The sequence below is a fragment of the Sciurus vulgaris genome (genome assembly GCF_902686455.1).
Source record: "Sciurus vulgaris genome assembly, chromosome: 13".
Taxonomy (NCBI): Eukaryota; Metazoa; Chordata; class Mammalia; order Rodentia; family Sciuridae; genus Sciurus; species Sciurus vulgaris.
In genome coordinates, this window is record NC_136474.1 from 80527399 (window position 1) to 80543659 (window position 16261).

The following is a 16261-nucleotide window of genomic DNA, read 5'->3' on the forward strand; positions in this document are numbered from 1 at the left end:
TTTTGTCATTAAAAAAATAGAATTTTCACTTGGTTAAATATTTTGTTCAGTTGCTTATTGTTAGATTTTAATTAGAATGTCATTGCTGTATGTTATTTCTAGGGCAAATTAATTTGGTGAATAATATTCACCTATAAAATACTAGTGAAGTTAATAGAAGGCTCAGTCCATGCTGCACAGTTCTCTACAGTGATAAAACTTTTTAATAGAATTGTGTTTACACTCTTAAGACAGTCGATAGCAGTGGTTACTGAAGTGAAAATTGTGAGAGAGTCAATGGGGGTATGAAGAGAAAAATATTAGAACTTTTATTTATTGTTTCTTTTAATCTGAAGAACTGGAGCTTTCTGAGTTGTATGGACGCTGGCATCCCCACTCCTGTCACGCTCTGATGGGCATGTACTGCCTTGGGCAATAGTGGGTGAGCCCCCAGGGGCTGCCAGTGCTACTCCTACCCCAAGTGCTTCCAGTTAAAAGGTGTTGACTTAAGGGATCTGCAGATTATATTGTATAGTTCATAAACCTCACCATCACAAATTGGTAGAGAAAATAATGGAAGGCATTTCTAATGAAGAATAAATATTTTTCATCCGTCACATGGAATTTCAAACAATGATCATTTGATGAATCCAGCAATAAAGCAGCCCCCAGAATTCAGAATTATATAAAATTTTTGTGTCTTTAAACTAACTTTGACTCATTGTTTTAACATGTGCATGTTTTATTGTGTACATAGTATATCAACTCTTGAGTACATAAGCATAATTATAAAGGTATGAAATACATTTCAAAATCTCTTAAATGAATAAGTATGTGATCCTAAAAATTTGGAGCAAAAATGCTTTCAAGTAAGTTCAATTGAAGATGTGAGGTTCACCTTTTTTTTAGTTGTTGTATTACCATTTTAATTTTACCTATTAAATGTTTTACACATTATCTTGTTATAATGACCTTGGTGTTAAATCATCTTTAGGTGTCTTTTTCAAGTTGAAGTAGAAAAAGGTGAAATGGAATGGAATTAATCAAATTATAGAATTAGTCATTGTAGGTGAATTAAATGTTCACTAACTCAGATCTCTAGAATTTAATAATAAAGGAATTGCACTAATTCAACTCATTTGTGGGGAAACCAGATCTCAACCAGTAAGAAATATGATTCATAAAATATTCTTTAGGAAGTGCTTCTTAAATAATTTTGAGACAGATAAGAGAATACCAGGTTGTGTTTTAGCAAATCGTTTAAGTGCTTCCATTTAACAGGTAGTTGAGAATTATTTATCATTACTCTATTCATTGTTTGAATTAAAATTAATACCAAAGTGTGCTTGAATGGTCTTTTTTCCTTTTACATTTAAATAGGCTAGACATTTGTTTTGTTTATACCATTAATTTGTTTTCACACAGGCTGCAAAGGTAACCATCAACTCAGAATTAATTAGTGGAATCAAAATTAATGAGGTTTTACTGTATTGGTTCATTTCCACTCTAGGCCAGCTTTCATTATATGAGTTGGAGTAGCACTTTGTTGAAAGAAGAAAAATTAGACTTATTTTAATCCATATTTAAAAAGCAGAGAACCATCTTTTCTTGTGAGTTAAGTACTTCTAATAACTATGCTTTCTTGGGCTTAGTAATATTGATTTTTTTTTGTTTTCATTCTTGATTATTTTGGCTATTTCAAGACTTTCTTATTACAGTAAACTAAAGTTAACTCTTCAGATACATATTATTATTTACAGAGATGGTATGTGATTTTTATAAGTGACCAAACAAGCCATGCGTGGTAGCACACATCTGTAATCCAAGCGACTTGGGAGACTAAGGCAGGAAGATTGCAAGTTCAAGGCCAGCCTCAGTAACTTATCGAGACCCTGTCTCTAAATAAGTAAAATAAGTAACTGAACTTTTTTTGTGGGTGGAGCATGTTACCTGCTAGTTTCATAATTATTGCACTGTGAGAAAAGGAATAAAACTATTATTTAAAATGTATTTAGGTAAATGTATGTGTTAAGAGAGTACATCTTGTGGAAAGGAAAAGCTAGAGTTTTTGGAGTCATAGCTCTTTTTTTTTTAACTTTAAGAAAATTTTATCCTGGAATCTACTTTTTAAAGCTGATCCTATGCTAGTATTTAATGTTTGTTTTTATATTTTTCCTTGTTACTATTTAAGAGTAATATGACAGAGCTTTAAAATATTCTTATGAAGATGGATTGCATTTCCTCTAATCTTTGAAATGATTCATTGCTTATATGTGGGGAGGGTGAAAGTTCTGACAGTGGAACTTCTCAGGAGGGGTTGAAAATGTCAAAGGTCATGTTTCTCATAGGAATGGAAAAGCTTTTTTTCTTTCATTTGCTTAATGACTCTAGTCCTCTGTCCACTAGATTATAAACTATGGTAAGGAGGTGTGTGCACAATTCTGTGGTTGTCAGTAGCTTTGTGTAACCTTGGCTACAACAGATCATAATTTTAGAAACACCTAACATAATGGAGAATATTGGCAAAACTCCATATTGACTCATGCTTGTTTTCTCTACTTTTTGAAAAGGAATGAATTGCATGTGTATGAACATTAATGAAATGAATTTGAACTTGGGGACTAGCAAGTAGGTCAGTTGGGAGTGAGGTACGATTTGATTTAAGGATTAGCTCTTTTTAAAGAGGAGTTTGGAGAGTTCATGAGTCAAATTAGTAGAATCAGAAGTAGTGAAGCATGTATGAGTGTTGTGGTGGACTGTGCCTGATGAAAGGATGTGAGTAGTTTGAAAGAAATGCTGTTTAGGAATCCTTTTTTTTTTTTTTTTTTTAAAGTTTATTATACTCAGAGACCCATGGGCACAGTGGTGGCGCATACCTGTAACCCTGGCTACTCCCAAGACTGAGGCAGGTGGATTGCAAGTTGTTGGCTAGTCTCAGCAACTTGGCTAGACCCTATCTCAAAATAAATAAATAAAAAATGAAAAGTGCTGGGGATGTAGCTCAGTGGTAGAGTGTCCCAGTTCAATTCCCAGTACTGAAAAAATCATATCTAGAGAAAAATATCACTGTTCTGAAATGACCTCTTTTTTTGATGTGGCAAAATAGAAAATAGTTAACCATTAAGGCAGCAGTCTTCCATTTTTATAAAGTGATTAATAGATAATATTTGATAAACACAAAGACAGCACTAATGATAATCTGTAGAAATTCAAAGCATCCATTGTATTAAAATGTCTAAAGTTTGCAATGTATGTTTGTGTAGCTGATTGTTTGTTATAAAGAATTGAGAATAAAGGTATCATAGGGTGCATATGTGTGTGCTTGTGCATTTGTGTATATATTTACTCAGTTGAATTCCCCAATGCCTTAATTTAAATTATTTTAAATACTTTCCACTTTATTTTGATCTTTTTGTTAATTAGAAAAGTAATATTTATGTTCCAGAATTTAACTGCCCCACAGTTCTTTGTATATCCTTTTAAAGAAATAAATCATTTTATATTTCAATTGAATGTTTACAAGATAAATGAAATAGCTTAACAAATGTTTAAGAAAATTGTGGTGTTTTAACAAAGGTTTGTAACACCATCTTTTCTAAACTTAGTTTTCTTTTCTTCCTTCTTTTTTTTTTTTTTTGGCAGAACTGGGGATTGAACCAAGGGGCACCCTACCACTGAGCTCCATCCCTGGCCCTTTTTATTTTTAGTTTTTATTTTGAGAGAGTGTCTTCCTAAATTGCCCAGGGTGGCCTTTAACTTATGATCCTCCTACCTCAGCCTCCTGAGTAGCTGTGATACAGGTGTGCACCACTGTGCCAGGCTTGAACTTAATTTTCTTAACTTTTAAATTAGTAAAGCACCTGTTATGCTCACTTTCATGTCTAAATGATCATAAAACATAAAGTACAAATAAAGTTAACAAAAATAAGAAGATAAAACACTTGAATTTGAGAACAAAGTAGATATTCTCATCTTTGTTTTATTAATGCCCTGCTTTACTCAAACACTGATTTTAAGTTGTTTATAAAAATAAATATTCAGTAAATAAAGCTGAATCATGGTGAAGAGAAAATGAGAGAAGAGAATGAGACCACTGAGTGTCCACGTTCAAATACATATGCCCCAGGATCCTGCACTGTTAACAGGGAAAATTTAGTCTTGAGTTTCTTAGCAGCCACATGAAAGGAACCAGTTGCAGCAGCTTTCCCCCAAAAAATGTCCTTTAAAACTAGTCTCATAATACTCATGTTCAAACAAATTTACAGATGAATGATACTTTATCTCTTACAGAAATAATTATTCACATCAGCATTCTAAATCGTCTTGGAAATTCTGTGGTTAAAAGCATCAATAACTGCATAGGTTCAGTGTTTTTCATGCACATGTGGCTACCTCCCCCACCTTTTCACCTAATATCTTTCAACATTCCCACTTGGGGAATCAGTGAGATATTGATCTCTGGCTAAAACAGTCTGTTTGCTCAGAAGTCCAGCAGGCTGAGATTTGACAAGTTCCTTCTGTTAGATCTCATCGAAGGGACAGTATATGTATGTACTACAGGGGACCTCATCCTTTAGAAATAGCCCCAATACATTGAGTAGTTCAGATAGTGGTTTTCATATCCTTTCCTTCTGTATGAGCTGAAAGCATAATCTAAGTCAGCAAAGAGTTAAGTTTTAAATTGCTTATAATTTGTCTTACAGAAATTTAAAAACTTGTGTTTTTAAAATTTCTACATTGTAGATTGAGTTCTCTGTTGCTAGTGAAAATCCTTAGTCTTTGATTATTTATATCTCATCTTGTTCTGAAAGGGAATTGAAAGGCAAAAACTATATATGAGCAGAAAATGTTTAATTGGCTTATTGTGTGGCTAGCTGAGGTAATGCACCTGCCAGCATTATAGACAGAAGCTGTGAAGGAAGTAGGGGTGTGAATCTCCAGATAACATGAAATATCCTTGACTCCCAAGGATGACTGGCAGAGGGACTGTGAGGATATTGTTTCTGAGCAGAGGTGCAGGGAGGAGCAGGGGTTTAAAATGACAAAAGTCAAACAGAAGAAAGCACTGCAGAAAGCAGCTCTCACTGCAAACAAAGGAAAGTTCTTGCTGTAGAAGGGGAACACATAAGAACAGATCAATTTTTTTCCACCTTTGCCTGCTCAGATACAGCAACCATTTCAGTAAGGGCATCTGCAAATTTGAACAGCAGATTTTCCAAGGCTATTTTCCTGTTTAGTAAGAGTGTTTTGATGGTTGAACTGTTTTATGTATAATATAAAGGAAGAAATTGTTCAACATGACCCAACATTGTAGTTGATTTTCAGTAGTAGTGAATGTATGGTTAATTTTCATTTCAGTTATTGAGAACAGAATCTGCTTTACTCTAACTTTAATCTAAATGTAATGAAGGTGCATTCTTCTTTTCAGGCAAGAGTGCAGCATTGCATCTGCTCGGTAGCCAGTGACCACTCAGTAGGACTTCTAAGTTTGCGAGAGAAAAAATGCATCATGTTGGCATCTCGGCACCTTTTCCCTATTCAGATAATCAAATGGAGACCCTCTGATGATTACCTGGTAGTGGGGTGTTCAGATGGCTCTGTGTATGTCTGGCAAATGGATACTGGTAAGAAGTAGTGTGAAAAGAGACTAGAAAATTAATGGGTATGTTTGATTTCCTAAAAATTAAGTTTTGGAATGTATAAAAATTGCTTTTTTTTATTTCTAATCACTGCTTTCCCTAAATATTTTCATAGTATCAACAAAGAAATATTTGTTTCCTCTTATTTGTTACACTATGCCAAATACTTGTAGAGCAGTTCACCGTTCTTTAAAAGCATATAAATGAAAGTAATGTATAGTTGAGGACAGATTTACAGGTGACAAAGTATAATTGATTTCTGTATCATTCATGAGAAAAATTGTGAGTGGGATGAAGGAACCATGTTTGTCTCAGGTCAGAAATAGCAGAAAAACATAAAACCGTCTTTTATTGGATAGCAGAAAAGCAGTGCTGGGCAGAAAATTGCAGAAAGTAATCCACATCAAGGTTTCAAGTTCTAGTGGAAACGTAAAATTTCAAGTTTCAAAAATGTGATGTATGGAGGTCATAATGTGGAACAAGTAATGCTTAACTTAAAAGCAAGGTAAAGTTATACAATGTTTATATACAGACTACCGTGGATTTCCTTGAGAAATACATATGCATGTAACCATGTTTTCAGTTAATCAACCTCTTTTGTAATATATTGGATTCAACTTTTGCATTGTTAAGTGATTGTCAATGATAAAAACCTTTCTTTGGACTCCTAGTTGTACTACATAATATTTATACCAAATATTTTCCTTTTCTTCACATTTTGTTGTTTGTTTTAGTCTTTTTTGAAACCAGACTATATACAGCCGCTTATGTGGTTGTCAAATGGGGAGTTCCCGTAAGCCTTTTTGGGATAAGTGCTATAATCTTTAGCAACCTTATTGATCATCCTCAGTTTAACTGCAATACAGGCAATTTTGACAAGCGGAGCCTTCTGGAAGTCTGTCAGACTTCTTTACTTTTGCATTTAACTTTTTTTTCCTCTTGTCTGGTTGTAAAAGAGATAGTTTTAATTTTTTCAAATTTTAAAAAAGTATAAACGTATTAGAAGAGAAGAAAGGCAAAACCAGAGCCCATAGCCCAGTTGTAAATGTTATCATTTTGGCACATTTCTTTTTTATTTGTTCCTGGACATTTTTAAAAACAGAATTACTATCATCTATATATGCAATTTTGTATTTTACTTTTGTGTCCCTCGTCATGGTCTTGCTTGCTGGTTTGATCCACCTCACACACTACAGATACCATTTATGCTTGGAATCAGATTATTTGGTTTGAACTTAGAATCCACAACTGTGATTTATCTTAGCTCACCTGACTTTTGCCCTTCAGTGTTTTCATCTGTCAAATTAGAATAATACTTCCTATTTTATAATGTCACAGGAGGAATAAAATGAGATATTGCCCTGATGTGGTAAATAGAATGTGAGTGTAATGTATGTGTGTGTACTTTTAAGTTCGTGTATATATACATACATGTGTATGTATTCCTATAATCATTAAAGAAATGTGCTGCTTAACTCGTTACCTTGTGAGATTTGGCAGAATGAATTTACCTACATTTGGAAATATTTTCTTTGGCAATTATTATTGAAGAAAGTTCTTAGAACAGTAATGACATTTTAAGAACTGGATTAAAATACTGTTAATATTAAATTAATTGATATATCTTAAACAGAAGAATATGATAAACTTGTCTAGGCCTTGTGTAAAGGAAGAGAGTGTCATTGTCTTCAAAGTTTGAGATTTTTAAATGTATGATGCTTGAATATTTAAGAATATTTTATCTTAAATATTAAGATTAATATTTAAGTATGTTTGTTAATAATACATAGTGAAATATAAAATTTGTTACAGACAAAATCATACTGAAAAATATGGTAACTTTTCCAGTGATTTTTCTAAAGGGAAACAATTGCCCCTAACTATAGGGATACTGGAGGATGTTCTGCTTCAAATGAGTGTAGTATAATTAAATTCAATTTAGATTAAACACTATGTAATATTGAAATTTTAGTTATGCTTTGACCTTCAGGAGGACATGAGTAAATAATTAGTGACTATGACATTCTTAAGGTAAAAATAGAGAAGCAAATTTGTTTTGGATTTCAACTGTAATAGGAGGTATATGTTCTTTTTCTTTCCTAGCAGTATGTGCTGTAGCTAGTGATATATAGGTCTCTGGGGAGTGCGTAAGGTACATCCTGAAGGTCTTGACATTATTTATTTATTAAATTTATTTATTTATTAAATAAATAAAAAATGAAGGTAGATAAATCAGATACAGCCAGGGTTTGATGTATGAAATGTATTTAAACTCTGAGGAGATACTTGATCTGTCTTCTTCGTGTTTTGGGAATGTATTTTCACAGATGAAGCTGTGCAGTACAAAACCTGCTCATACATATCGGGTAGTTTGCTGTTTTGAGTTTTACTGATAATTTCTAGGTTAAAAACACTTAAAATGTCTTTATTTTGTACATTTATGTGTCATTTATTTTAGTTTTTTTTTCTTTTCATATGGGTAGATTTTGTCTTCAGTGTTTATTTTCTAATAAAAATAATAAAAGATTTAGAGAACTTGAAGTCCAGAATTCTTTTATTGTGACATTTTACTAGATGAGCTAGCAATTTCATAGTAATGAACAGGCTGTGAAGATGTTCTTTCATATCTTTATCTGGTTTAACAGTTGGTCAGACACTAGCAACAAGAGTGGGCCAGGTGAACATTTTGGCTCCCACTCATGAACTTTAAAGGTTAGCCATTGATCTAGATGGTGACTGCTTCCACCTGGAGCTGTTTATGCACTTCAGGGGTCAACTGTCTCATTCTTCACATTTGATATTCCTAGTAGCTGTACATGCCATTCCCACAGGCCTTTCACAAGGTTGAGATCCTATTTGATACATCGCGCCATGCTTTAAGCCATAACCAGTGTTTCAAAATGTTCTTACGTAATCATTACAAAGCCTAAATAACATTCTTATCTGCTCATTTTTGCCACTTAACAAAAGTGATTCCCACATGTTATTCCTATTTTAATAGGTTTAATTATTATGTGGCCTTGTACAAATGCAAATTATTATTGCTTGCCAAATATTATTAGAAATTAGTGTATAAGGTGTTGTCATTTACTTTGTTGTTACATTTTTTATTCTTTTCTGCACCTCTGAGTTTTCTAAAATTCCTATTTTTGCATTAACTTAATGAAATGTACATTCATCTTTTGAACCACATTTTCTAATCAAACATAGACTTATGAACTAATGTATATTCTGATGTCTGTTGATAAACAAATTGGATATCAAAAGTGTGTCAAGGATTAGATTTATATACAAGTCTAATGTTATTGTTTTTTTAAAATATTTTATTTTGGGGGGGCCAAGTCTAGTGTTATTCTTAAGACTAATTTTAAAAACATTCCTCTGCTTTTATTTTCATTTATTTAGATTGATGTTTCTTGTGTTTTTGCTAAAATTGCTAAAGAAAATTAAGAGGTAATACTACAATTCAGTCTTTTGGGAGGTTTTAGTGTCAAATATTTTCTTCACCTATTTGACCTTTTTCCAGCAGTGTCTGACATACTAGAGATTTGATCTTATCTTTCTGTTTCATGATATACTGCCACTACATTGACTCTTCTATGCCTTTTACAGTTTTACTTCTTATTGTGTTACAAGCCTGGAGTAGAATAGGGGAAAACACACACAAAGAATGAATTAAGAAAAGCACCTGATTAAAATTTTGGTAAAATCAAGTATAATTAGAGAGTATCTTTTATCCCTTTTAATGATTGTCTATAAAGTATGAAATTTTACACACTTACCTATGTAGTCACCAGTTGCATTGCTTCCCACTTGAAAGGAGGATTTTATTAAAGTGGAGACATGATTATCTTTACCACTACCTCCTTACAACCCCTACATGCCGTTCATCACTAAATCTTTCCCATTAGGTTTCCGCAGCTCCTTTTTTTTCTTTTTGGTATCTCATTCTAATTTAGGGTCATATTTCTCCATTCCTAGGTTGTCTTTATTGGTTACTCTGCCTACTCTTTCATTTCTAATCTCTCCTGTACTCTGCTGGTTAATTAATCCTAAGAAAGAAGACAGCAATAACATCTGGTTCATGCTACTATTCAGTGAGTGAATCCTGACAGTGTCAGTTCACAACACCTTCAAGACAAGATCTTCCTACCTTTCTGTCCTTACTTCTTATTATTCTTTTACATGGACCATTTGTTGTAGTCAAGAATAATCAACTCACTCACAATCACTTCTTGTAACTTGCATCATCTATATTCTCATGATTTTCACTTACTTAGAACATTATTTTCTTTCTTTCTGCTTTTTAAAAAGTCTATTGTATTTTAAGGAAATTTGAATAATTTAAATGAAGTCATATATTTACTAATGCATAGTAATCATTTCCATTATTCTTCACTGCTTTATGTAGATGCTGATTTCCATCTGGAATCACTTTCCTTTGCCTAATATTTAATTTTTCTTATAGAACTGAGTTAATGAATTCTTTTAGCTTTTGCTTGTCTGAAAAAATTCTTCATTTCACCTCCTTTTTAAAAAAAAAATTTTTTTTTAATTTTTTTTTTTTTAGTGGTGTCTATTTGCCCAGGCTAGTTTTGAACTCTTGAGCTTAAGTGATTCTTCCACCTGTCTCCTGAGTAGGTGTAAGGAGGCATGTGCCATTAAACCCAATTTCACTGTATTTTTAGAAGATATTTTCTATGGGTGTAAAGTCCTAGGTTCATAGTTTTTTCGTTCTTTCATTCAGTTCTTAGCTGTCTTCTTACTTGTGTTGTTTCCAGAGAGAAATCTGCTGTAGTCTTTATCTTTCTTCAGTATATGTAACATATCTGTTTTCTCTGGTTGCTTTAAAACTTTTTTTTTCCACATTGTACTGAAGATTGAACTCAGAACCTCACACATGCTAGGCAAGTGCTCTAACACCAACCTATAGTCCCAGCCCTAAAACATTTTTTTTACTGGTTTTGAGCAATATGATTGTAATTTTCTTCTTTTCGCTTGTGCTTGGGAATCTATAGGTATGTATTTCCAAAGGTTTGGAAAACTTATGGCTATAATTTGTTCAAATATGTTTTCTGTCCTCTATTATTTTTTTTTTCCTCTGGAGACTTCAATTATTCATGTTAGGCTATTTAATGTTGTTCCATAGCTCACTTATAATCTTTTCATAATTTTTTTCTTTTTCATTTTATATAGTTTCTACTGCTGTCTTCACTTACACTGTTTCCTTTCTTCCACAGTGTCTAATCTGTTGTTATTCACATTCAAGTGTAAGTTTCATGACCTATGTTGTAGTTTTAATTTCTAAAAGTTTGGTTTTGGTCTTTTGATATCTTTCACATCTCTATTAAAAATTGTTGGACATCAGGGATAAAATTATAATAACTTGTAATGCCTCTGTCTGCTAACTCCAACATCTTTGACAGTTCTGGGTTATTTTTACTTATTTAGTTTTACCCCTCCTTTTAGGTCATATTTTCTCCTTTTTTGCATACCTAGTAATTTTTTTTTACTAGGCAACAGATGCTGCGAATTTTATTTTCTTGGATATTGGATATTTTTGTATGCCCACAAATCTTTTTGAGCTTTATTTAGGGAATATAGTTTGATCCTCCTTCAGTCTTGCTTTCAAGACTTGTTAGGCAGGGCTAGAGAAGTACTAATTCTGGAAATAATTATTACCCATGGTTAAGGCATGGTTAAGAGTACTTCCAAAGTACTCTTCCCAATCAGTTCCTCCCTGTGAATTAGGAGACTTCTTTCTAGCTGGTGAGAGTAGACACAGTTCACAGTAGTGTCTGCACCTTCCAATCCTTCCAGGTGGTTCTTTCCTGAGCCTCCGGTGGATTCCTCACGAACTTCTCCGTATTCTGCCAAAGATGTGAGAAACTTCTGCAGATTTCTCTTGAGTTACTCCACTCTGGTATTCTGTCCTTCAAATTCTAGCAGCCTTGGTCTCCTGGCTTCTTAAACTTTTTCTCTTCAATTTAGGGAATCTGTTAGTCTCTTCTAGGTTTCCCTCTCCTTATGCTATGGACAGGAAACTTCCTTGAGGGGTGAGCTGGAGTAATTATGGGAATGAACCTTGTTTGTTTTCCATCTTGTAAGGTTCACTGTCCTTAATTGCCCAATGTCCATTGTCTGGAAAATTTTTGTTTTCATATATTGTGTCTTTTAAATACACACACACACACACACACAGATGTTTCAGAAAGAAGGGTGAATTCATTACCTGTTACTCCACATTGACCAGAAACAGAAGTACTTTCTGCTTATTTGAATTTTAAAAATCTTTAAAGATTCAAGCAGAATATACTCTCTTCCTAAATTGATTTGGTTTTTGTTTTTAAATAGATTTCCCTTGGAATGAATTTTTTTTTTCCTCTTGAATCTCTTCAGTATTTCCTTTTGACTTGTTTTGATTACCTTTTTATGTGCAAATGTTTTGAACCTTACCATATTATATAAATCTTCCCGCACCCTGAAGTTTATTACCATTGATATATTGCTACCATCTAATCTTTAGACACTATTCAAATTTTCCAGTTATTCCACTAAAGTCTTTTATTGCAAAAACTTCTACACTAGAATTATTATGCATGGTATTTAGTTTTATGACTTTTTCAATTGGAATAGTTCCTTGTCTTTCTTTTCCTTCAAAGACAAACTTTTCAATCTGCCTAGTTTAGTAAAATGTTTTCTTCCAAGTGATGTTTTCTCATGATTGTTTTCAGAATATATATTATATATATAAATTTGGTACCAGGGATTGAACCTAGGTATGCTTAACCACAGAACCACATCCCCAAACCTTTTTAAAATTTTGAACTGGGGTCTTGCTAAGTTGCTTAGGGCCTCACTGAGTTGCTGAGGCTGCCTTTGAATTTGTAATCTTCCTCTGTCAGCCTCCCAAGCCTCTGGGATTCTAGGAGTGTATCATTATGCCTGGCCAGAATATACATCTTTGGCAAGAATATCATAGATATTCTTCTTATTGTGTCCTGTTATATGACACATGATTCTCATTTGTTTCATCATTGGTATATACTTAGATCACTTTATTAAGGTGGTGTTTTTGTCTTCTTTGCTGGAAAATTATACTTTTTTCCCTTTTGTAATTAGTAAATGTTTTGGGGCAAGGTACTTTGAAATCATGTAAATATCTGTTCTTCTTCAAACTCTTAGTCATTTATGTCATCAAGGACTTTTGGATTCACATTTTATTCAATGGATTATAGTCCTAAACTTTTAATATGATGTCCTAGGAATCCCTTCAAGCTGGACACAGTTTTTACTGGTGGTGGTGATGGTTTAATTACTGTTTTGCTGTCCAGTACAAGCACATGGTATTGCATGGACATCCTTTGCCTTTGGCCTGGCTCTGATATGCTATTCCTGGCCTCTCTTCTGCCCAGTGTGGGTATCTGCTCTTCCCTTTAGGGATCGTGTATCTAGTGCAGTACTGCCTGCTTACACAGATGCTCTCCTAATCATCCCCACTGAGCTTGCGTATGCTCTTCTCATACCTCTCAACACCCTGTGCCAGGTTGCCTTCCTACCTAGACTCCATCCGCCCTCCCTCAGGTTCTGTGCTGGTCTGCCTCCCTGTGTGAACTCCCCTCTCTCTTTTCCCCAGACTCCAACGCTATCTTCATGTTCTTGCTTCTGAGACTTTAGCCCCCTGCACCAAACTGTGGCCTCCACCTTCCTTTTTTTTTTTTTTTTTGTGGTGCTGGGGTTTGAACCCAGGGTCTTATGCTTGTGAGGCAAGCACTCTACCAACCAAGCTATCTCCCCAGCCCTCCACCTTCCTTTTGTTAAGCGACCCTTCACCCTGTCAGGCTCGGACCTCCTGCTCTGAGCCAGGGCAGGCCCTTTCATCTCCACCATGGCCCACAGCCATTGTGGACACCTACATTTGCTTGTTTCCACTTAATGACTTTGGACAGTGTTCAAAAGGGAGGAGGAAGTATAAACTTGACAAAAAAGGGGCAAATTAGGTATTTGGTGCCTTGCTTGTAGTGTATTCTCATTTTGTGTGTTAATTCTGTTTTCGATAACAATAAGTGTCACTTAAGTCAGACAATATTTAATAAAGAATTAAGGGCTAGAAAAGTGAATTCTAAATTCATTCCTGTTAAACTTTAAGACATTTGAAACAATATTCTCAGTATTTTTTTTCAAAATTGAATTTTAACTCACTTAAAATAATCTTATTCTTCCCATGGTATTTAAAAGCATAATAAAATAGCAATAGAAGAACATGAAATTCCTGGTAATTCAGCTGTGTAAATATACCCTGTTAATCACTTTTTCCTGTAACTGTAGGATTCCTTTTCCCCCTTTAAATTATGAAAACTGTTCTCAACCTTATTTATTTTTCATTAACAACACATTGTGGCTTTTATTCCATGTTATCATGTATAACTGAACTTCATTTTCTTATTGTTTTTGCAGATTCACATGTATAAGCATGCATGCACATATAAACTACTCTCTACATGTACACACACATAGATACACACACCTATACACACATGCACTCACATGCATGTGTATACATGTGCACACATAGTACAGCCTACATGCACGTGTACATATGCACACGCAGACATGTACAAGACACATACATGTATGAACACGTAGAAAACACATGGACCCCCACATGCATACATGTGATAGTTTTGAACCTATGATGTTTAGAACTTTCCCTAGTTTTTCTATTACATTCAAGATAATAATGTCTGTGCACACATGCACGTTTCAGATTTGTATATGATATGAATATTCAGCATAAATCTTAGAATGGAAATTTTTGTGTTAAAGGAAATACAAGTTTTAAATTGAATAGAAGTTGGTAAAGTAAAAATAACTACTATTTTTTAGTTGTACTGAAAGTATATTGCTGGATGTCTCAGTCTTTAAGAATGCTGACCATCGGTCCCAATAAAAAATACATGGTGATTCACTGTTGGCTTTAATTTGAATTTCTTTGATTATTAGTGAGAGTGATATCTTTTTGTGTTTCTTTTCTTAATATTCATGTTCTTTCAACATTTTTCTCTTGACTTTTTGCCCCATAGATTTGTTACAACTCTGTATTTTAAGGCTTTTAACTGTGTTGTCTCCTATGTACTAACTATTGTTCAGTATACCACGTATATAACAAAACGCCTAACACTCGCTAGCTCTTGTGTAGTTTACAGTTCTGGGTGGGGAGAGGCAGGTCAAAAATTTGAAGTAAACAGTGTGCTAGTTGGCATTAGTGTTATAGAAAAAATAAAGCAGAAAATGGAGAAATTAAAATAATCAGGGAGCAGCTCATTGGAATTGTGACATTATTGTAAAGGCCCAAAGGGCTACGGTGAAAGAGAAGATGACCCTGCATTATCTAGGAAGGAGAGATCTGCGTGTTGACTTATACAGGTAGTGCATAGGTGGAGATAAGCGGAAAGGAAGGCCAAGTGAAAACTCTTCGGAATAGTTATAAGTAGTAGTTACTTTTAGAAATGTTTGGGAAACATTTGGGTGGTAAGAGTAAGAATCAAAAAATTTCAGAGGCTGGGGTTATAGCTCTGTGGTAGAGCACTTGCCAAGCATGCGTGAGGGTCTCGGTTGAATCCGTAGTATTGAAAAACAAGAAAAAAAGAAGCAGAAAAAACAAGGAAATTTGCAAACTGAATGGTTTGCAGAAGTGTGCATTTTAGTTAGTTTTTTTTAATTAATACAACTTGGGGAAAGGTCAGGTCATCTTATTTAATGTTTATAATAGTGTAGTGATGTGGGAGTAATCAAGGAAATCTGGGAAATAGGAAGAGAGTGGAAAAGCTTGAAGGAGGTTGTCAAAAATCTTGTCTCTGAACTTGACCTTATTGGAAAGTTGTGTTAGATTGAGGTAAATTGCATGGAAGATTGTTAGGGAAAGGAAAAACAAGAAGATATTTCTGAAAAAAAAATCTTAAACATATTTTATGTTTAAAATAAACATAAAACATATTTCACATAGAAATTATGCCATTTTTCTTTTTCTTTTTTTTTTTTTTTTTTTTTTTTTTTGCATTGCTAGGGATTGAACCCAGGGCCTCGTGCTTGACAGGCAAGCACTCTACCAACTGAGCTATCTCCCCAGCCCAGCCATTTTTCTTTACTTAAAAATTTTAAAAAATTTTATAGTCTTGTGTGACATACATGAATGCATTTGCCTCTCAGGTGCTTTGGATCGTTGTGTGATGGGGATAACAGCAGTAGAGATACTGAACGCTTGTGATGAAGCAGTTCCTGCTGCAGTAGATTCACTCAGTCATCCAGCAGTCAACCTCAAACAAGCTATGACAAGACGCAGTCTTGCTGCCCTTAAAAATATAGCCCATCACAAACTACAAACCCTTGCAACTAACCTCTTGGCTTCTGAGGCATCTGACAAGGTGAGTTTTGTTGTGGGTTCATCAAGTATGTAAACCCCATTTAACTGCATTTAGTAACATAGCTATGATATGTCTTAGAGAATAATGTTTGAGAGATGACATTAATGGAAAATAAACTTCTGTTTTTTGTTTAAGTTTGTCCAGCATAATTTTGTAATAATTCAACTATTTTACATTTTGAAAAAGTAAATTATTTTAACTATTTAAATATTTAAAATT

The 16261-nt window shown here is 33.9% G+C and overlaps 1 protein-coding gene across 5 annotated transcripts in view; it reads left to right on the plus strand.

The window, feature by feature from the left end:
• WDR7 (WD repeat domain 7) overlaps positions 1-16261 on the plus strand; it is a 360567-nt gene that overhangs the window by 57390 nt on the left and 286916 nt on the right. For all 5 annotated transcript variants that reach the window (XM_079108807.1, XM_079108809.1, XM_079108808.1 and 2 more), the window contains exons 13-14: positions 5408-5603; positions 15828-16042. In XM_079108807.1, coding sequence (XP_078964933.1) covers positions 5408-5603; positions 15828-16042 — 411 coding nt within the window. The remainder of the gene's footprint in view (positions 1-5407; positions 5604-15827; positions 16043-16261) is intronic.